The sequence below is a fragment of the Scomber scombrus genome, chromosome 8, assembly GCF_963691925.1.
Source record: "Scomber scombrus chromosome 8, fScoSco1.1, whole genome shotgun sequence".
NCBI classification, from domain to species: Eukaryota; Metazoa; Chordata; class Actinopteri; order Scombriformes; family Scombridae; genus Scomber; species Scomber scombrus.
The window spans coordinates 5,285,762-5,310,365 of NC_084977.1; the positions used below are offsets into that span (position 1 = coordinate 5,285,762).

Genomic DNA, 24,604 nt, shown 5'->3' on the forward strand with positions numbered 1-24,604 from the left:
TGTTAATATTATACAGTGTAGGATGACCAAAATCATGCTACACAACAAGGGTCACCTGATAATTGTACTACAACAGTTATTTCAGAAAAATGTGTTTTTGCATATTTTTGGGGAATTTTATTGTGAATAATCGTCAATAGCGTTAATATTATACACTGTATACTCACCAAAATCATGCTACACAACAAGGGTCACCTGATAATCATACTACAACAGTTATTTCAGGAAAAAAAAAAGTGTGCATATTTTTTGGGAATTTTATTTTGAAATATCGTCAATACCGTTAATATTATACAGTGTAGGATGACCAAAATCATGCTACACAACAAGGGTCACCTGATAATCATACTACAACAGTTATTTCAGGAGAAAAAAAAAGTGCATATTTTTGGGGAATTTTATTTTGAATTATCGTCAATAGCGTTAATATTATACACTGTATACTCACCAAAATCATGCTATACAACAAGGGTCACCTGATAATCATACTACAACAGTTATTTCAGGAAAAAAAAATTGCATATTTTTGGGGAATTTTATTTTGAAATATCGTCAATAGCGTTAATATTATACAGTGTTGGATGACTAAAATCATGCTATACAACAAGGGTCACCTTATAATCATACTACAACAGTTATTTCAGGAGAAAAAAAAGTTTGCATATATTTTGGGTATTTTATTTTGAAATATCGTCAATAGCCATAATATTAAACAGTGTAGGATGACCAAAATCATGCTATATAACAAGGGTCACCTGATAATCATACTACAACAGTTATTTCAGAAAAAAAATCTTTTTGTATATTTTTGGGGAATTTTATTGTGAATAATCGTCAATAGCGTTAATATTATACACTGTATACTCACCAAAATCATGCTACACAACAAGGGTCACCTAATAATCATACTACAACAGTTATTTCAGGAAGAAAAAAAATGCATATTTTTGTGGGAATTTTATTGTGAAAAATCGTCAATAGCGTTAATATTATACACTGTATACTCACCAAAATCATACTACACAACAAAGGTCACCTGATAATCATACTACAACAGTTATTTCAGGAGGAAAAAAAAGTGCATATTTTTGGGGAATTTTATTTTGAATTATCGTCAATAGCGTTAATATTATACAGTGTAGGATGACCAAAATCATGCTATACAACAAGTGTCACCTGATAATCATACTACAACAGTTATTTCAGGAAAAAAAAAATTGCATATTTTTGGGGAATTTTATTTTGAAATATCGTCAATAGTGTTAATATTATACACTGTATACTCACCAAAATCATGCTACACAACAATGGTCACCTGATAATCATACTACAACAGTTATTTCAGGAAAAAAAAAAAGTTTGCATATTTTTTGGGAATTTTATTGTGAAAAATTGTCAATAGCGTTAATATTATACAGTGTAGGATGACCAAAATCATGCTATACAACAAGTGTCACCTGATAATCATACTACAACAGTTATTTCAGGAAAAAAAAAAGTTTGCATATTTTTGGGGAATTTTATTGTGAAAAATCGTCAATAGCGTTAATATTATACACTGTATACTCACCAAAATCATGCTACACAACAAGGGTCACCTAATAATCATACTACAACAGTTATTTAAGGGGGAAAAAAATGCATATTTTTGTGGGAATTTTATTGTGAAGAATCGTCAATAGCGTTAATATTATACACTGTATACTCACCAAAATCATACTACACAACAAGGGTCACCTGATAATCATACTACAACAGTTATTTCAGGAGAAAAAAAAAGTGCATATTTTTTGGGAATTTTATTTTGAAATATCGTCAATAGCGTTAATATTATACAGTGTAGGATGACCAAAATCATGCTACACAACAAGGGTCACCTGATAATCATACTACAACAGTTATTTCAGAAAAAAAATCTTTTTGTATATTTTTGGGGAATTTTATTGTGAATAATCGTCAATAGTGTTAATATTATACACTGTATACTCACCAAAATCATGCTACACAACAAGGGTCACCTAATAATCATACTACAACAGTTATTTCTGGAAAAAAAATGCATATTTTTGTGGGAATTTTATTGTGAAAAATCGTCAATAGCGTTAATATTATACACTGTATACTCACCAAAATCATGCTACACAACAATGGTCACCTGATAATCATACTACAACAGTTATTTCAGGAAAAAAAAAATTGCATATTTTTGGGGAATTTTATTTTGAAATATCGTCAATAGCGTTAATATTATACACTGTATACTCACCAAAATCATGCTACACAACAATGGTCACCTGATAATCATACTACAACAGTTATTTCAGGAAAAAAAAACTTTTTGCATATTTTTGGGGAATTTTATTGTGAAAAATTGTCAATAGCGTTAATATTATACAGTGTAGGATGACCAAAATCATGCTATACAACAAGTGTCACCTGATAATCATACTACAACAGTTATTTCAGTAAAAAAAAAAAAGTATGCATATTTTTTGGGAATTTTATTTTGAAATATCGTCAATAGCGTTAATATTATACACTGTATACTCACCAAAATCATGCTACACAACAAGGGTCACCTAATAATCATACTACAACAGTTATTTCAGGACAAAAATCTTTTTGCATATTTTTGGGGAATTTTATTGTGAATAATCGTCAATAGCGTTAATATTATACACTGTATACTCACCAAAATCATGCTACACAACAATGGTCATCTGATAATCATACTACAACAGTTATTTCAGTAAAAAAAAAAGTTTACATATTTTTGGGGAATTTTATTTTAATATCGTCAATAGTGTTAATATTATACAGTGTAGGATGACCAAAATCATGCTACACAACAAGGGTCACCTGATAATCGTACTACAACAGTTATTTTAGACAAATGTGTTTTTGCATATTTTTGGGGAATTTTATTGTGAAAAATCGTCAATATCGTTAATATTATACACTGTATACTCACCAAAATCATGCTATACAACAAGGGTCACCTGATAATCATACTACAACAGTTATTTCAGGGGTGAAAAAAATGGTATATTTTTGGGGAATTTTATTGTGAAAAATCGTCAATAGCGTTGATATTATACAGTGTAGGATGACCAAAATCATGCTACACAACAAGGGTCACCTGATAATCATACTACAATTGTCATTTCAGAAAAAAAAATCTTTTTGCATATTTTTGGGGAATTTTATTGTGAAAAATCGTCAATAGCGTTAATATTATACAGTGTAGGATGACCAAAATCATGATACACAACAAGGGTCACCTGATAATCATACTACAACAGTCATTTCAGAAAAAAAAATCGTTTTGCATATTTTTGGGGAATTTTATTGTGAAAAATCGTCAATAGCGTTAATATTATACAGTGTAGGATGACCAAAATCATGATACACAACAAGGGTCACCTGATAATCATACTACAACAGTCATTTCAGAAAAAAAATCGTTTTGCATATTTTTGGGGAATTTTATTGTGAAAAATCGTCAATAGCGTTAATATTATACACTGTATACTCACCAAAATCATGCTATACAACAAGGGTCACCTGATAATCATACTACAACAGTTATTTCAGGAAGAAAAATCTTTTTGCATATTTTTGGGGAATTTTATTGTGAAAAATCGTCAATAGCGTTGATATTATACAGTGTAGGATGACCAAAATCATGCTACACAACAAGGGTCACCTGATAATCATACTACAACAGTCATTTCAGAAAAAAAAATCTTTTTGCATATTTTTGGGGAATTTTATTTTGAATAATCGTCAATAGGGTTAATATTATACACTGTATACTCACCAAAATCATGCTATACAACAAGGGTCACCTGATAATCATACTACAACAGTTATTTCAGGAAAAAAAAAATTGCATATTTTTGGGGAATTTTATTTTGAAATATCGTCAATAGCGTTAATATTATACACTGTATACTCACCAAAATCATGCTACACAACAAGGGTCACCTAATAATCATACTACAACAGTTATTTCAGGACAAAAATCTTTTTGCATATTTTTGGGGAATTTTATTGTGAATAATCGTCAATAGCGTTAATATTATACACTGTATACTCACCAAAATCATGCTACACAACAATGGTCATCTGATAATCATACTACAACAGTTATTTCAGTAAAAAAAAAAGTTTACATATTTTTGGGGAATTTTATTTTAATATCGTCAATAGTGTTAATATTATACAGTGTAGGATGACCAAAATCATGCTACACAACAAGGGTCACCTGATAATCGTACTACAACAGTTATTTCAGACAAATGTGTTTTTGCATATTTTTGGGGAATTTTATTGTGAAAAATCGTCAATATCGTTAATATTATACACTGTATACTCACCAAAATCATGCTATACAACAAGGGTCACCTGATAATCATACTACAACAGTTATTTCAGGGGTGAAAAAAATGGTATATTTTTGGGGAATTTTATTGTGAAAAATCGTCAATAGCGTTGATATTATACAGTGTAGGATGACCAAAATCATGCTACACAACAAGGGTCACCTGATAATCATACTACAACAGTCATTTCAGAAAAAAAATCTTTTTGCATATTTTTGGGGAATTTTATTGTGAAAAATCGTCAATAGCGTTAATATTATACAGTGTAGGATGACCAAAATCATGATACACAACAAGGGTCACCTGATAATCATACTACAACAGTCATTTCAGAAAAAAAATCGTTTTGCATATTTTTGGGGAATTTTATTGTGAAAAATCGTCAATAGCGTTAATATTATACAGTGTAGGATGACCAAAATCATGATACACAACAAGGGTCACCTGATAATCATACTACAACAGTCATTTCAGAAAAAAAATCGTTTTGCATATTTTTGGGGAATTTTATTGTGAAAAATCGTCAATAGCGTTAATATTATACACTGTATACTAACCAAAATCATGCTATACAACAAGGGTCACCTGATAATCATACTACAACAGTTATTTCAGGAAGAAAAATCTTTTTGCATATTTTTGGGGAATTTTATTGTGAAAAATCGTCAATAGCGTTGATATTATACAGTGTAGGATGACCAAAATCATGCTACACAACAAGGGTCACATGATAATCATACTACAACAGTCATTTCAGAAAAAAAAATCTTTTTGCATATTTTTGGGGAATTTTATTTTGAATAATCGTCAATAGGGTTAATATTATACACTGTATACTCACCAAAATCATGCTATACAACAAGGGTCACCTGATAATCATACTACAACAGTTATTTCAGGAAAAAAAAAATTGCATATTTTTGGGGAATTTTATTTTGAAATATCGTCAATAGCGTTAATATTATACAGTGTTGGATGACTAAAATCATGCTATACAACAAGGGTCACCTGATAATCATACTACAACAGTTATTTCAGGAGAAAAAAAAGTTTGCATATATTTTGGGTATTTTATTTTGAAATATCGTCAATAGCCATAATATTAAACAGTGTAGGATGACCAAAATCATGCTATATAACAAGGGTCACCTGATAATCATACTACAACAGTTATTTCAGAAAAAAAATCTTTTTGTATATTTTTGGGGAATTTTATTGTGAATAATCGTCAATAACGTTAATATTATACACTGTATACTCACCAAAATCATGCTACACAACAAGGGTCACCTAATAATCATACTACAACAGTTATTTCAGGAAAAAAAAAATGCATATTTTTGTGGGAATTTTATTGTGAAAAATCGTCAATAGCGTTAATATTATACACTGTATACTCACCAAAATCATACTACACATCAAAGGTCACCTGATAATCATACTACAACAGTTATTTCAGGAGGAAAAAAAAGTGCATATTTTTGGGGAATTTTATTTTGAATTATCGTCAATAGCGTTAATATTATACAGTGTAGGATGACCAAAATCATGCTATACAACAAGTGTCACCTGATAATCATACTACAACAGTTATTTCAGGAAAAAAAAAATTGCATATTTTTGGGGAATTTTATTTTGAAATATCGTCAATAGTGTTAATATTATACACTGTATACTCACCAAAATCATGCTACACAACAATGGTCACCTGATAATCATACTACAACAGTTATTTCGGGAAAAAAAAAAAGTTTGCATATTTTTGGGGAATTTTATTGTGAAAAATTGTCAATAGCGTTAATATTATACAGTGTAGGATGACCAAAATCATGCTACACAACAAGGGTCACCTAATAATCATACTACAACAGTTATTTCAGGGAAAAAAAAATGCATATTTTTGTGGGAATTTTATTGTGAAAAATCGTCAATAGCGTTAATATTATACACTGTATACTCACCAAAATCATACTACACAACAAGGGTCACCTGATAATCATACTACAACAGTTATTTCAGGAGAAAAAAAAAGTGCATATTTTTTGGGAATTTTATTTTGAAATATCGTCAATAGCGTTAATATTATACAGTGTAGGATTACCAAAATCATGCTACACAACAAGGGTCACCTGATAATCATACTACAACAGTTATTTCAGAAAAAAAATCTTTTTGTATATTTTTGGGGAATTTTATTGTGAAAAATCGTCAATAGCGTTGATATTATACAGTGTAGGATGACCAAAATCATGCTACACAACAAGGGTCACCTGATAATCATACTACAACAGTCATTTCAGAAAAAAAATCTTTTTGCATATTTTTGGGGAATTTTATTGTGAAAAATCGTCAATAGCGTTAATATTATACAGTGTAGGATGACCAAAATCATGATACACAACAAGGGTCACCTGATAATCATACTACAACAGTCATTTCAGAAAAAAAATCGTTTTGCATATTTTTGGGGAATTTTATTGTGAAAAATCGTCAATAGCGTTAATATTATACAGTGTAGGATGACCAAAATCATGATACACAACAAGGGTCACCTGATAATCATACTACAACAGTCATTTCAGAAAAAAAATCGTTTTGCATATTTTTGGGGAATTTTATTGTGAAAAATCGTCAATAGCGTTAATATTATACACTGTATACTAACCAAAATCATGCTATACAACAAGGGTCACCTGATAATCATACTACAACAGTTATTTCAGGAAGAAAAATCTTTTTGCATATTTTTGGGGAATTTTATTGTGAAAAATCGTCAATAGCGTTGATATTATACAGTGTAGGATGACCAAAATCATGCTACACAACAAGGGTCACATGATAATCATACTACAACAGTCATTTCAGAAAAAAAAATCTTTTTGCATATTTTTGGGGAATTTTATTTTGAATAATCGTCAATAGGGTTAATATTATACACTGTATACTCACCAAAATCATGCTATACAACAAGGGTCACCTGATAATCATACTACAACAGTTATTTCAGGAAAAAAAAAATTGCATATTTTTGGGGAATTTTATTTTGAAATATCGTCAATAGCGTTAATATTATACAGTGTTGGATGACTAAAATCATGCTATACAACAAGGGTCACCTGATAATCATACTACAACAGTTATTTCAGGAGAAAAAAAAGTTTGCATATATTTTGGGTATTTTATTTTGAAATATCGTCAATAGCCATAATATTAAACAGTGTAGGATGACCAAAATCATGCTATATAACAAGGGTCACCTGATAATCATACTACAACAGTTATTTCAGAAAAAAAATCTTTTTGTATATTTTTGGGGAATTTTATTGTGAATAATCGTCAATAACGTTAATATTATACACTGTATACTCACCAAAATCATGCTACACAACAAGGGTCACCTAATAATCATACTACAACAGTTATTTCAGGAAAAAAAAAATGCATATTTTTGTGGGAATTTTATTGTGAAAAATCGTCAATAGCGTTAATATTATACACTGTATACTCACCAAAATCATACTACACATCAAAGGTCACCTGATAATCATACTACAACAGTTATTTCAGGAGGAAAAAAAAGTGCATATTTTTGGGGAATTTTATTTTGAATTATCGTCAATAGCGTTAATATTATACAGTGTAGGATGACCAAAATCATGCTATACAACAAGTGTCACCTGATAATCATACTACAACAGTTATTTCAGGAAAAAAAAAATTGCATATTTTTGGGGAATTTTATTTTGAAATATCGTCAATAGTGTTAATATTATACACTGTATACTCACCAAAATCATGCTACACAACAATGGTCACCTGATAATCATACTACAACAGTTATTTCGGGAAAAAAAAAAAGTTTGCATATTTTTGGGGAATTTTATTGTGAAAAATTGTCAATAGCGTTAATATTATACAGTGTAGGATGACCAAAATCATGCTACACAACAAGGGTCACCTAATAATCATACTACAACAGTTATTTCAGGGAAAAAAAAATGCATATTTTTGTGGGAATTTTATTGTGAAAAATCGTCAATAGCGTTAATATTATACACTGTATACTCACCAAAATCATACTACACAACAAGGGTCACCTGATAATCATACTACAACAGTTATTTCAGGAGAAAAAAAAAGTGCATATTTTTTGGGAATTTTATTTTGAAATATCGTCAATAGCGTTAATATTATACAGTGTAGGATTACCAAAATCATGCTACACAACAAGGGTCACCTGATAATCATACTACAACAGTTATTTCAGAAAAAAAATCTTTTTGTATATTTTTGGGGAATTTTATTGTGAATAATCGTCAATAGTGTTAATATTATACACTGTATACTCACCAAAATCATGATACACAACAAGGGTCACCTAATAATCATACTACAACAGTTATTTCTGGAAAAAAAATGCATATTTTTGTGGGAATTTTATTGTGAAAAATCGTCAATAGCGTTAATATTATACACTGTATACTCACCAAAATCATACTACACAACAAAGGTCACCTGATAATCATACTACAACAGTTATTTCAGGAGGAAAAAAAAGTGCATATTTTTGGGGAATTTTATTTTGAATTATCGTCAATAGCGTTAATATTATACACTGTATACTCACCAAAATCATGCTATACAACAAGGGTCACCTGATAATCATACTACAACAGTTATTTCAGGAAAAAAAAAATTGCATATTTTTGGGGAATTTTATTTTGAAATATCGTCAATAGCGTTAATATTATACACTGTATACTCACCAAAATCATGCTACACAACAATGGTCACCTGATAATCATACTACAACAGTTATTTCAGGAAAAAAAAAAAAGTATGCATATTTTTTGGGAATTTTATTTTGAAATATCGTCAATAGCGTTAATATTATACACTGTATACTCACCAAAATCATGCTACACAACAAGGGTCACCTAATAATCATACTACAACAGTTATTTCAGGACAAAAATCTTTTTGCATATTTTTGGGGAATTTTATTGTGAATAATCGTCAATAGCGTTAATATTATACACTGTATACTCACCAAAATCATGCTACACAACAATGGTCACCTGATAATCATACTACAACAGTTATTTCAGGAGAAAAGAAAAGGTGCATATTTTTAGGGAATTTTATTTTGAAATATCGTCAATAGCGTTAATATAATACGCTGTATACTCACCAAAATCATGCTACACAACAATGGTCATCTGATAATCATACTACAACAGTTATTTCAGGAAAAAAAAAAAGTATGCATATTTTTTGGGAACTTTATTTTGAAATATCGTCAATAGCGTTAATATTATACAGTGTAGGATGACCAAAATCATGCTATACAACAAGGTTCACCTGATAATCATACTACAACAGTCATTTCAGCAAAAAAATCTTTTTGCATATTTTTGGGAAATTTTATTGTGAATAATCGTCAATAGCGTTAATATTATACACTGTATACTCACCAAAATCATACTACACAACAAGGGTCACCTGATAATCATACTACAACAGTTATTTCAGGAGAAAAAAAAATTACATATTTTTGTGGGAATTTTATTTTGAAATATCGTCAATAGCGTTAATATTATACAGTGTAGGATGACCAAAATCATGCTATACAACAAGGTTCACCTGATAATCATACTACAACAGTCATTTCAGCAAAAAAATCTTTTTGCATATTTTTGGGAAATTTTATTGTGAATAATCGTCAATAGCGTTAATATTATACACTGTATACTCACCAAAATCATTCTACACAACAATGGTCACCTGATAATCATACTACAACAGTTATTTCAGGAAAAAAAAAAGTTTGCATATTTTTGGGGAATTTTATTTTGAATTATCGTCAATAGCGTTAATATTATACACTGTATACTCACCAAAATCATGATATACAACAAGGGTCACCTGATAATCATACTACAACAGTTATTTCAGGAAAAAAAATTGCATATTTTTTGGAAATTTTATTTTGAAATATCGTCAATAGCGTTAATATTATACACTGTATACTCACCAAAATCATGCTACACAACAATGGTCACCTGATAATCATACTACAACAGTTAATTCAGGACAAAAAAAAAATTGCATATTTTTTGGGAATTTTATTGTGAAAAATTGTCAATAGCGTTAATATTATACAGTGTAGGATGACCAAAATCATGCTATACAACAAGGGTCACCTGATAATCATACTACAACAGTTATTTTAGGAAAAAAAATCTTTTTGCATATTTTTGTGGTAATTTTATTGTGAAAAATCGTCAATAGCGTTAATATTATACACTGTATACTCACCAAAATTATGCTACACAACAATGGTCACCTGATAATCATACTACAACAGTCATTTCAGAAAATAAATCTTTTTGCATATTTTTGGGGAATTTTATTGTGAATAATCGTCAATAGCGTTAATATTATACACTGTATACTCACCAAAATCATGCTACACAACAAGGGTCACCTGATAATCATACTACAACAGTTATTTCAGGGAAAAAAAAGGTGCATATTTTTAGAGAATTTTATTTTGAAATATCGTCAATAGCGTTAATATTATACGCTGTATACTCACCAAAATCATGCTACACAACAATGGTCACCTGATAATCATACTACAACAGTTATTTCAAGAAGAAAAATCTTTTTGCATATTTTTGGGGAATTTTATTTTGAAATATCGTCAATAGTGTTAATATTATACAGTGTAGGATGACCAAAATCATGCTACACAACAAGGGTCACCTGATAATCATACTACAACAGTCATTTCAACAAAAAAATCTTTTTGCATATTTTTGTGGGAATTTTATTGTGAAAAATCGTCAATAGCGTTAATATTATACAGTGTAGGATGACCAAAATCATGCTACACAACAAGGGTCACCTGATAATCATACTACAACAGTCATTTCAGCAAAAAAATCTTTTTGCATATTTTTGTGGGAATTTTATTTTGAAATATCTTCAATAGCGTTAATATTATACAGTGTAGGATGACCAAAATCATGCTATACAACAAGGGTCACCTGATAATCATACTACAACAGTTATTTCAGGAAAAAAATCTTTTTGTATATTTTTGGGGAATTTTATTGTGAATAATCGTCAATAGCGTTAATATTATACACTGTATACTCACCAAAATCATGCTACACAACAAGGGTTACCTGATAATCATACTACAACAGTCATTTCAGAAAAAAAATCTTTTTGCATATTTTTGTGGGAATTTTATTTTGAAATATCTTCAATAGCGTTAATATTATACAGTGTAGGATGACCAAAATCATTCTACACAACAAGGGTAACCTGATAATCATACAATAAAGTTATTTCAGAAAAAAAATCTTTTTGCATATTTTTGGGGAATTTTAATGTGAAAAATCGTCAATAGCGTTAATATTATACACTGTATACTCACCAAAATCATGCTACACAACAAGGGTCACCTGATAATCATACTACAACAGTCATTTAATCAAAAAAATCTTTTTGCATATTTTTGTGGGAATTTTATTGTGAAAAATCGTCAATAGCGTTAATATTATACACTGTATACTCACCAAAATCATGCTACACAACAAGGGTCACCTGATAATCATACTACAACAGTCATTTAATCAAAAAAATCTTTTTGCATATTTTTGTGGGAATTTTATTGTGAAAAATCGTCAATAGCGTTAATATTATACACTGTATACTCACCAAAATCATGCTACACAACAAGGGTCACCTAATAATCATACTACAACAGTTATTTCAGGGAAAAAAAATGCATATTTTTGTGGGAATTTTATTGTGAAAAATCATCAATAGCGTTAATATTATACACTGTATACTCACCAAAATCATACTACAAAACAAGGGGTCACCTGATAATCATACTACAACAGTTATTTCAGGAAAAAAAAAAAGTGTGCATATTTTTGGGGAATTTTATTTTGAAATATCGTCAATAGCGTTAATATTATACACTGTATACTCACCAAAATCATACTACACAACAAGGGTCACCTGATAATCATACTACAACAGTCATTTCAACAAAAAAATCTTTTTGCATATTTTTGTGGGAATTTTATTGTGAAAAATCGTCAATAGCGTTAATATTATACAGTGTAGGATGACCAAAATCATGCTACACAACAAGGGTCACCTGATAATCATACTACAACAGTCATTTCAGCAAAAAAATCTTTTTGCATATTTTTGTGGGAATTTTATTTTGAAATATCTTCAATAGCGTTAATATTATACAGTGTAGGATGACCAAAATCATGCTTTCCAACAAGGGTCACCTGATAATCATACTACAACAGTTATTTCAGAAAAAAAATCTTTTTGCATATTTTTGTGGGAATTTTATTGTGAATAATCGTCAATAGCGTTAATATTATACACTGTACACTCACCAACATCATACTACACAACAAGGGTCACCTGATAATCATACTACAACAGTTATTTCAGGAAAAAAAATCTTTTTGTATATTTTTGGGGAATTTTATTGTGAATAATCGTCAATAGCGTTAATATTATACACTGTATACTCACCAAAATCATACTACACAACAAGGGTCACCTGATAATCATACTACAAATGTTATTTCAGGAAAAAAAATCTTTTTGCATATTTTTGTGGAATTTTATTGTGAAAAATCGTCAATAGCGTTAATATTATACAGTGTAGGATGACCAAAATCATGATACACAACAAGGGTCATCTGATAATCATACTACAACAGTCATTTCAGAAAAAAAATCTTTTTGCATATTTTTGGGTAATTTTATTGTGAAAAATCATCAATAGAGTTAATATTATACACTGTATACTCACCAAAATCATGCTACACAACAAGGGTCACCTGATAATCATACTACAACAGTTATTTCAGGAAAAAAAAATTTCATATTTTTGGGTAATTTTATTTTGAAATATCGTCAATAGCGTTAATATTATACAGTGTAGGATGACCAAAATCATGATACACAACAAGGGTCACCTGATAATCATACTACAACAGTTATTTCAGAAAAAAAATCTTTTTGCATATTTTTGTGGGAATTTTATTGTGAATAATCGTCAATAGCGTTAATATTATACACTGTACACTCACCAACATCATACTACACAACAAGGGTCACCTGATAATCATACTACAACAGTTATTTCAGGAAAAAAAAATTGGATATTTTTGGGGAATTTTATTTTGAAATATCGTCAATAGCGTTAATATTATACAGTGTAGGATGACCAAAATCATGCTACACAACAAGGGTCACCTGATAATCATACTACAACAGTCATTTCAGCAAAAAAATCTTTTTTGCATATTTTTGGGGAATTTTATTTTGAAATATCATCAATAGCATTAATATTATACAGTGTATACTCACCAAAATTATGATACACAACAATGGTCACCTGATAATCATACTACAACAGTTATTTCAGGAAAAAAAAAAGGTGCATATTTTTAGGGAATTTTATTGTGAAATATCGTCAATAGCGTTAATATTATACGCTGTGTACTCACCAAAATCATGATACACAACAATGGTCACCTGATAATCATACTACAACAGTTATTTCAGGAAAAAAAAATGCATATTTTTGTGGGAATTTTATTGTGAAAAATCGTCAATAGCGTTAATATTATACACTGTATACTCACCAAAATCATACTACACAACAAAGGTCACCTGATAATCATACTACAACAGTTATTTCAGGAAAAAAAAATTTCATATCTTTGGGGAATTTTATTGTGAAAAATCGTCAATAGCGTTAATATTATACACTGTATACTCACCAAAATCATACTACACAACAAGGGTCACCTGATAATCATACTACAAATGTTATTTCAGGAAAAAAAATCTTTTTGCATATTTTTGGGGAATTTTATTGTGAAAAATCGTCAATAGCGTTAATATTATACAGTGTAGGATGACCAATATCATGCTACACAACAAGGGTCACCTGATAATCATACTACAACAGTCATTTCAGCAAAAAAATCTTTTTTGCATATTTTTGGGGAATTTTATTTTGAAATATCATCAATAGCATTAATATTATACACTGTATACTCACCAAAATTATGCTACACAACAAGGGTCACCTGATAATCATACTACAACAGTTATTTCAGGAAAAAAAAAGGTGCATATTTTTAGGGAATTTTATTGTGAAATATCGTCAATAGCGTTAATATTATACGCTGTATACTCACCAAAATCATGATACACAACAATGGTCACCTGATAATCATACTACAACAGTTATTTCAGGAAAAAAAATGGTATATTTTTGTGGGAATTTTATTGTGAAAAATCGTCAATAGCGTTAATATTATACACTGTATACTCACCAAAATCATACTACACAACAAGGGTCACCTGATAATCATACTACAAATGTTATTTCAGGAAAAAAAATCTTTTTGCATATTTTTGGGGAATTTTATTGTGAAAAATCGTCAATAGCGTTAATATTATACAGTGTAGGATGACCAAAATCATGATACACAACAAGGGTCACCTGATAATCATACTACAACAGTTATTTCAGAAAAAAAATCTTTTTGCATATTTTTGGGGAATTTTATTGTGAATAATCGTCAATAGCGTTAATATTATACACTGTATACTCACCAAAATCATGCTACACAACAAGGGTCACCTAATAATCATACTACAACAGTTATTTCAGGAAAAAAAAATGCATATTTTTGTGGGAATTTTATTGTGAAAAATCGTCAATAGCGTTAATGTTATACACTGTATACTCACCAAAATCATACTACACAACAAGGGTCACCTAATAATCATACTACAACAGTTATTTCAGGAAAAAAAAAGGATATTTTTGGGGAATTTTATTTTGAAATATCGTCAATAGTGTTAATATTATACAGTGTAGGATGACCAAAATCATGATACACAACAAGGGTCACCTGATAATCATACTACAACAGTTATTTCAGAAAAAAAATCTTTTTGCATATTTTTGGGGAATTTTAATGTGAAAAATCGTCAATAGCGTTAATATTATACACTGTATACTCACCAAAATCATGCTACACAACAAGGGTCACCTGATAATCATACTACAACAGTTATTTCAGGAAAAAAAAATTTCATATTTTTGGGGAATTTTATTTTGAAATATCGTCAATAGCGTTAATATTATACAGTGTAGGATGACCAAAATCATGATACACAACAAGGGTCATCTGATAATCATACTACAACAGTCATTTCAGAAAAAAAATCTTTTTGCATATTTTTGGGGAATTTTATTGTGAATAATCGTCAATAGCGTTAATATTATACACTGTATACTCACCAAAATCATGCTACACAACAAGGGTCACCTAATAATCATACTACAACAGTTATTTCAGGAAAAAGAAAAGCATATTTTTGTGGGAATTTTATTGTGAAAAATCGTCAATAGCGTTAATGTTATACACTGTATACTCACCAAAATCATACTACACAACAAGGGTCACCTAATAATCATACTACAACAGTTATTTCAGGAAAAAAAAAAGGATATTTTTTGGGAATTTTATTTTGAAATATCGTCAATAGTGTTAATATTATACAGTGTAGGATGACCAAAATCATGATACACAACAAGGGTCACCTGATAATCATACTACAACAGTTATTTCAGAAAAAAAATCTTTTTGCATATTTTTGGGGAATTTTAATGTGAAAAATCGTCAATAGTGTTAATATTATACACTGTATACTCACCAAAATCATGCTACACAACAAGGGTCACCTGATAATCATACTACAACAGTCATTTCAACAAAAAAATCTTTTTGCATTTTTTTGGGGAATTTTATTGTGAAATATCTTCAATAGCGTTAATATTATACAGTGTAGGATGACCAAAATCATGATACACAACAAGGGTCATCTGATAATCATACTACAACAGTCATTTCAGAAAAAAAATCTTTTTTGCATATTTTTGGGGAATTTTATTGTGAAAAATCGTCAATAGAGTTAATATTATACACTGTATACTCACCAAAATCATACTACACAACAAGGGTCACCTGATAATCATACTACAACAGTTATTTCAGGAAAAATCTTTTTGCATATTTTTGTGGAATTTTATTGTGAAAAATCGTCAATAGCGTTAATATTATACAGTGTAGGATGACCAAAATCATGATACACAACAAGGGTCACCTGATAATCATACTACAACAGTCATTTCAGAACAAAAATCTTTTTGCATATTTTTGTGGGAATTTTATTTTGAAAAATCGTCAATAGCGTTAATATTATACACTGTATACTCACCAAAATCATACTACACAACAAGGGTCACCTGATAATCATACTACAGGAAAAAAAAATTTGCATATTTTTGGGGAATTTTATTTTGAAATATCATCAATAGCATTAATATTATACACTGTATACTCACCAAAATCATGCTACACAACAAGGGTCACCTGATAATTATACTACAACATTTATTTTGGGGAAATTAGTTTTGATATAATTTTGGAGATTTTTTATATTCAAAAATCTTCAATAGTGTTAATATTATACAGTGTAGGATGACCAAAATCATGCTACACAACAAGGGTCACCTGATAATTATACTACAACATTTATTTTAGGAAAATTAGTTTTGATATAATTTTGGGGATTTTTTATATTCAAAAATCTTCAATATTGTCAATATTATACACTGTATACTCACCAAAATTATGCTACACAACAAGGGTCACCTCATAATCATACTACAACAGTCTTTTCCGGAACGAAATGTTTTGCATATTTTTGGGGAATTTTATTGTGAAAAATCTTCAATAGCGTTAATGTTATACACTGTATACTCACCAAAATCATGCTACACAACAATGGTCCCCTGATAATCATACTACAACAGTTATTTCAGGAAAAAAAAAGTTTGCATATTTTTGGGGAATTTTATTTTAATATTGTCAATAGTGTTAATATTATAAAGTGTAGGATGACCAAAATCATGCTACACAACAGGGGTCACCTGATAATTATACTACAACATTTATTTTGGGGAAATTAGTTTTGATATAATTTTGGAGATTTTTTATATTCAAAAATCTTCAATATCGTTGGCTCATCTGCACTTCCTGCCAGAGCTACAGGACCACCATGTGCTGGTTAGAACAGACAGTACAGTAGCAGCGGCATATATCAACAGGCAAGGGGGCCTAGGTTCCCCTCGCCTGTGCAGATTGGCTCAGGCAATATGGGAGTGGGCTCATCCCCAGTTCAAGTCCCTGAGGGCCACATACGTGCCGGGTCGGGAGAACCTTGCTGTAGATCGGCTCTCCAGGGGGGGGACCCCTCCCCGGAGAGTGGCAGCTGCATCCAGAGGTTGTGAGCGGAATATGGGATCGCTACGGCACAGCCGTGGCAGATCTTTTTGCTACCAGGGAGAACACTCATTGTCCCCTCTTTTTCTTCATGGGGAAGGACAATCCTCCCTTAGGGACGGATTTGATGGCACATCAGTGGCCACTGGGCCTCCTGTATGCCTTCCCTCCCTTCCTCCTTCTGCACCAACTCCTACAGAGAGTCCAGCCTCATCCTGGTGGCCCCCAATTGGCCCCAGATGATTTGGTTTGCAGAGATTCCGCCCCTTCTTCAGGGACAACCGTGGGAGCTATCCATTCGCCGGGACCTCCTGTCCCAGGCCGAGGGAACTTTTTCATCCTTTTCCCCAGGGGCCGAATTTCTAGCCTTGGGATTCCCCCAGTCTGTAGTGGGTACTTTGCAGGGGGCCCGGGCTCCCTCGACCAGGGTTGCTTATTCCTATCGTTGGGGGGTGTTTCAATCATGGTGTGCCTCACGACACGTGGATCCCCTCTCCTGTATGGCCCCTGGTATCCTTCAGTTCCTTCAGGAGCTGTTAGAGGCAGGCAAGTCTCCCTCGACGTTGAGGGGGGCGGTGGCAGCCATAAAGGCGGCCCATGTTGGGCCTTGTAAACTGGCACAGGGTTGTTGTGACCTTATTGCTCAGTTCTTTAGGGGGGCTTGTAGGGTTGCTCCTTCTCCCAGGAGGCCGGGTGTACCCCCATGGGATTTGGAGATGGTTTTGTCAGCCTTGCGGCATGGGCCGTTCGAGCCTCTGGAAACGGTTGAGCTGAAATGGCTTTCGCTCAAGACTACATTCTTGTTGGCTATTGTGTCGACAAAAAGGGTGGGTGAGCTACATGCCCTTTCCGTGCATGAAGAGTGCTGCCGCTTCTTGCCTGGGAATGCTGGAGTGCTGCTGCGCCCCAAATCCTGCATTCCATCCTAAGGTCTGGTCTGAGTCCCACGCCAACCAATCTCTTGAGCTGCGCCCTTTCCGCCCTCCTCAGGATGGGGTATACAGTGTATAATATTAACGCTATTGACGATTTTTCACAATAAAATTCCCCAAAAATAAACAAAAACACGTTTTTCTGAAATAACTGTTGTAGTATGATTATCAGGTGACCCTTGTTGTGTATCATGATTTTGGTCATCCTACACTGTATAATATTAACGCTATTGACGATTTTTCAATATAAAATTCCCCAAAAATATGCAAACTTTTTTTTTTTCCTGAAATAACTGTTGTAGTATGATTATCAGGTGACCCTTGTTGTGTAGCATGATTTTGGTGAGTATACAGTGTATAATATTAACGCTATTGACGATTTTTCACAATAAAATTCCCCAAAAATAAACAAAAACACCTTTTTATGAAATCACTCATGTAGTATGATTATCAGGTGACCCTTGTTGTGTATCATGATTTTGGTGAGTATACAGTGTATGATATTGACGATATTGAATATTTTTGAATATAAAAATTCCCCCAAATTATATCAAAACACATTTTCCCAAAATAAATGTTGTAGTATGATTATCAGGTGACCCTTGTTGTGCGGAGTGAATATAGTGAAGACTACTGTGTAAAATATTGATGCTATTGAAGGGAAATCAATGGAACAACAGCACATGACAGTGATGATATTGAAGTATTATACACAAGCACATTTTGTAACAATAACTGTTGTAGTGTGATTATCAGGTGACCGTTGATGTGTGGAGTGAATTTGGTGAGACTACAGTGAATAAAAGATAATAAAGAGATATTGAATATTTTTCATTTTGGTACTGCACTTTGTAGACGGTCCCTAAGCGCTCGCCTCTCCGCCCGCAGCGCATAGAGAGCAATATATTTCCTGCAGCCTGGAGGACGACTCGTTTTGGCGAAAATGAGTTTGTAGTCAATAGTCAATAGTCTACCTTACCACGATAGGAAAGAGGCATTTTTTATGTTTTAACAATGTTTCGTTTGTGAGCTATTGATCGCTGAAGTTCGAATCTGCCAATCTCTTTCTAACTTTACCCAAGTAAAAACCTGATGTATAAGATCAGATACTGTAGTACACACATAAACCAATGCAGTGTTGAATGTCTAAATATTCTTTATCTTATTTTATGGTAAATCCCTGTTGAAAATGTGTGTATCAAATTAGATACAGCAGGTATAAAAGGTTATTCATCTGTAAATCTGTCAATTTTCATTTTATTGCATTTCATGCATTATCTATTATTGTCATGGATACAGTTTGCTGGTGGTGATATGAGCTTTATGCAAGACCTTAAAAATGTTGAATTCAATATGTTTTTGTGTGTTTAAAAAACCATGCTATGAGAAATAAGTTGCCAGTGTATCAAACATGATATAAAACAAAACTCATATATGCACAGCCCAAGGGGACGTCCTCAAATGTCTTGTTTTGTCCACAACCCAAACATGCTTAGTTAAATATATAGAAGACCAGAAAATATTCACATTGGAGTTGCTGGACTAAGATAATTTTGACCTTTTTTCCCTTTCATAACAACTCAAAACAATGAATCAATTATCAAAATAGCTGGTGATTCATTCAGTAGTTGGCAACTAATTGATTAATTGACCAATTGTTGCAGCTCTGACACCAGTCAGCCTCTCCGGCTGAATTCTAAAGTCAGGACTGAATTGTAATTATGTAATATTATTTAAAAAAACATCTTTATCATGATAAATTGTGGATTATTCCTTTAAAACTGACATGTGTAATGTTTAAAAATGAATATTGTATTTACTGCTATGATGGAGCATTACCTAGTTAATCTATGACATGTTTTACTGCATTAAATCGATGAAGCTCTGTCATCATTTGTTGTTAAAACACACTGATATTAATTTCTAAGCCCGTGTGTGTTTCTGTATCTCAGGCCTCAGGTTTTGGACAACTTTGCTCTTCTATCGGGTCAGCTGAACACTATCAACAAACTGCTGAAGAACGAGAAGACGCCATCTTTCCGTAACCAGGTCATAATACCTCTGCTTCTGTCTCCGGACCGAGACGAGGATTTAGCAGTGAGTATCTGTCACTCTCATAGTTAATGAAGAAGCGTTTGTGTTTCTGAGCCGGCTATTCATCACATCTGCTCTCATGTTCTCTGTCAGAAACTCACTGAGCAGCGCGTCCCGGTGTTCAGTCACGAGATCGTGCCGGACTACTTGCGGACGAAGCCTGATCCAGAGGTGGAGGAGCAGGAGAAACAGCTGAGTGCAGAGGCCACACGTATAGGCCCGGAGGTGGCCCAGGTACGTTACTTATCATACAGACTGACTGGATGGATGCTGGATTTTACTGCATAAAAAACGTGGAAGTCTCACTTCTGTATTTTGCATTATTAAAATAACCAGGTGATATTTTTATCCCAACAGAAACAGATCCAGACGTTGAATAAGTTGTGTTCTTCTCTGCTGGAGAAGCTGAACAATCCTCGTGATGACAGAGACGCAGAGAGTGCAGGTGTGTGAACGTTGTCACTGTGCACGTTATTTATGTTCAATTATAAAACTGAGCTGAATTGTAACAGTATGATTTTGGTCTTTTTAGCGATGCGTCAGAACAAACCATCTTTTAACCCCGCCGACACAAACGCGCTGGTTGGAGCGGTGGCGTTCGGAAAGGGGCTTTCCAAGTGTAGACCACCAGGGCAGGTGGCCCCGGGACACCCAGGACAAGGGCCCATGATGAGTGGAGGTCCCACCTTACAGCAGGTCACCATCGGTGGTGGTTCAAGCCAACAAGCAGGTATGGGAGGACCTGTGGCTTCACAGCAGCAAGGACAGCCAGGTAGGAGGCCTGGAGACCTGGGTTAGTAGTACACCTCACATTACATTACACACTGCATGCACACAGCTACTTTATATCTCTACTCCACTAAATTTATTTAACAGCTTTAGTTACTTTTCAGATGAAGATTTGACATAATGGATAATATAACAAGTTTTTAAAATACAACACATTATTAAAGATGAAACCAGTGGTTTCTTATAAAAAGCAGTGTGTAGTCAGGCTCACATTTCAGATGTCTATGAGTTGTTAACTCATATCACCAAATAGTGATTTTTTCCCTCTAAACTTCTCACATGGTTTCATTTCAATAAATGTTCAAATGATCCAATATTTCAGCAAAAATCAAAGATTAGAGAAAAAGTCCAAAAATTGAAAACATTTGTGTATCAGAACTTTGTTTTTTCTTCTTTCCTCTCCCATTAATCATCTCACCACCCCTCGCATTTATCTCCTGACCCTTTGGAGGGGCCCCACCCCTAGGTTGGGAACCACTGGACTAAACTAGCTAACTGTATATAAAGTAGTGTAAACTAGCTCCACCTCCAGCAGCTACAACAGTAACATGCTGCTCTAACACTGATGCTTCACTATTAATAATCTAATGATGTCATATATAATAATATATCAGTCAGAGGACCAAACCACTACTTCTACTGTAATACTGCATACTACATCACTCATAATACTGCAGTACTTTTACTGTAATACTGCATACTACATCACTCATAATACTGCAGTACTTTTACTGTAATACTACATACTACATCACTCATAATACTGCAGTACTCTTACTGTAATACTGCATACTACATCACTCATAATACTGCAGTACTCTTACTGTAATACTGCATACTACATCACTCATAATACTGCAGTACTTTTACTGTAATACTGCATACTACATCACTCATAATACTGCAGTACTTTTACTGTAATACTGCATACTACATCACTCATAATACTGCAGTACTTTTACTGTAATACATAGAATAATACAGAATACAAAAAAGAAAACTGTATTCCGCTACAGTTACAGATAAAAAGACATAATCTGATTACAGGTACATTTAGCAGGATTACAATTTTAAACCCCTTTTTACAATAAAGAACGATATACTATCATGTAATGTAAAAGTTCCAAACTAAACAGAGCAGAAACGAGAGGGCAAATTACCGTGTGCAGGTGCATACAGCTGGTGCACGTTTACTCACTTCAGACTTACATTGAACTTAAAAGTTAGCAGGGATGTTTGTTACGCACTGTGGCTTTCCCAAAGACTTACTAATGAGTTAAAACAGAGCTTGAGTTGATGAAAGCTTTTAGCGCACATAACATTTCTCCACTGATAGGACTGAGTGTGTAACGTGTTCAGAGCTGACAGTGGGTGACTGATCACCAAACACATTCAATACTGAATAAGGCAAAGAAAACTCAGACTTCACACAGCCAGCGGGCCAGGTGGTGTTTCATCAGAGGCCTTACCTGAGAATGGTTCATTACCGTGAATTACGCAGTATTTGCACCCACTATCTGCTCAGTTTTATACCAGTAAGTGCGTCTGCAAACTGAGAAAAAGGCTGTGCACATTTACACACATGGCACAGCAGCAGTAACTTCATTAACATTAGATCAGTCAGGATCAAATAGTAACTAATGTTCAGTGTCCTGCTTCACATCTACACATCAGCTGTTACACACAGACTCAGATGGTAGGTAGATGGTAGAATTGTTTATAATAAAGCAGAACATATGGATGAACTCTGATCTCCATCACTGCTCTTTGTCAATTAGATGTTTTTATTTGCATGGAAAGTGGCCAATTTTGCACTGATGTATTCTTTATCTCTTTATTATTGCATATTTAGTATTGCAGTAATCCTAAAGCAATAGAAAGTAATTAAGTTACATTACTTTAATATGGTTGTACTTGGATTATGTTACTGACTACAGGCAACTAGTAACTATATCTGAATACAATTTTAAAGTAACCCTCCAAACCCTGTTCACCACATCTACCAGCGTATAGTAGCTTCAAAACAATATGACCCAGTGTTGAGGGACAAGGACAAATAAAATGGATGTGATAACTTTCAGTAGTTTGTGAGCATCTTTATACCAAAACTTAAATAGGGATAAGGAGTCTAACACAAGTACTGTTACAGTATTTTGAGATGAGTCACACCTGTGCAGAATCACTGCACATTTGCATGTCAGTCCCATTTTTGTCTGTAAACTTGTTTTACAAATAAAAAGTGAAGATCTAGATTTTAATAGTCTATGATGCTGCACTCTGTCTATAAATGACTATAATGATTCTGAGAAGCTGAGAAGTAAATCTATGTTCATGTGCATTTATTCTTTCTCTCCCTTTTTTTGTTCTTCAGGAAAAATGCCGAGCAGCATCAAGACCAACATCAAGTCAGCGTCTGGTTCAATGCATCCGTACAACCGATGAGCTCCTTCCTTGTTAGTCCTTCACTCAGCATTTGTAACATTTCAGACTCACCTACATGTCACCTTTTGTTTGCCGTGTTATTCAGATTGAACAAATCGACTTCTAAGAAGCTGTTACTCTGTTCTCTCGACTGGACAGTCTGAAAACTGATGCCAAACCTAAAATGTTAGTATTTTTCACCCTCAGTGTACATATTTTCTTTGTTTATACCACATCTGAGCCTCAGCATTTGAGCCACTAGATGGCAGTATGTCAACATTTATAGGATTATGAACAGCTTGTATTTTGGGACTGTACTCTAAATACTTTTTCAATAAAAGATGTGTGTAAAGGACTACATGGTTGTGTGATAAATGCATATAAATGAGTATTTAGATGATGTACTCTTGAATATTTAATTAATTAACTTAAGGAAAATGAAAATTCTGTATATTTCAAAGTCATTTTTACTTTAAATTTTGAAGTAATTGCTGTCATTTTAAAGTACACCCAGTTGTTTAGTATTTTTTAAATTTAATAGGTGTTTACACAGCTCTGC

The 24,604-nt window shown here is 32.6% G+C and overlaps 1 protein-coding gene across 2 annotated transcripts in view; it reads left to right on the forward strand.

The window, feature by feature from the left end:
* The window catches only part of med8 (mediator complex subunit 8), a 29,034-nt gene extending 4,640 nt beyond the window's left edge, over nt 1–24,394 (forward strand). The window contains exons 3-7 of one of the 2 annotated variants that reach the window (XM_062424272.1): nt 20,694–20,838; nt 20,929–21,069; nt 21,193–21,280; nt 21,368–21,628; nt 23,996–24,394. In XM_062424272.1, the coding sequence (XP_062280256.1) occupies nt 20,694–20,838; nt 20,929–21,069; nt 21,193–21,280; nt 21,368–21,628; nt 23,996–24,066 (706 nt within the window). In that variant the 3' untranslated portion in view covers nt 24,067–24,394. The remainder of the gene's footprint in view (nt 1–20,693; nt 20,839–20,928; nt 21,070–21,192; nt 21,281–21,367; nt 21,629–23,995) is intronic. The other variant, XM_062424273.1, reaches the window with a different exon arrangement.
* The last annotated feature ends 210 nt before the right edge of the window (nt 24,395–24,604 follow it).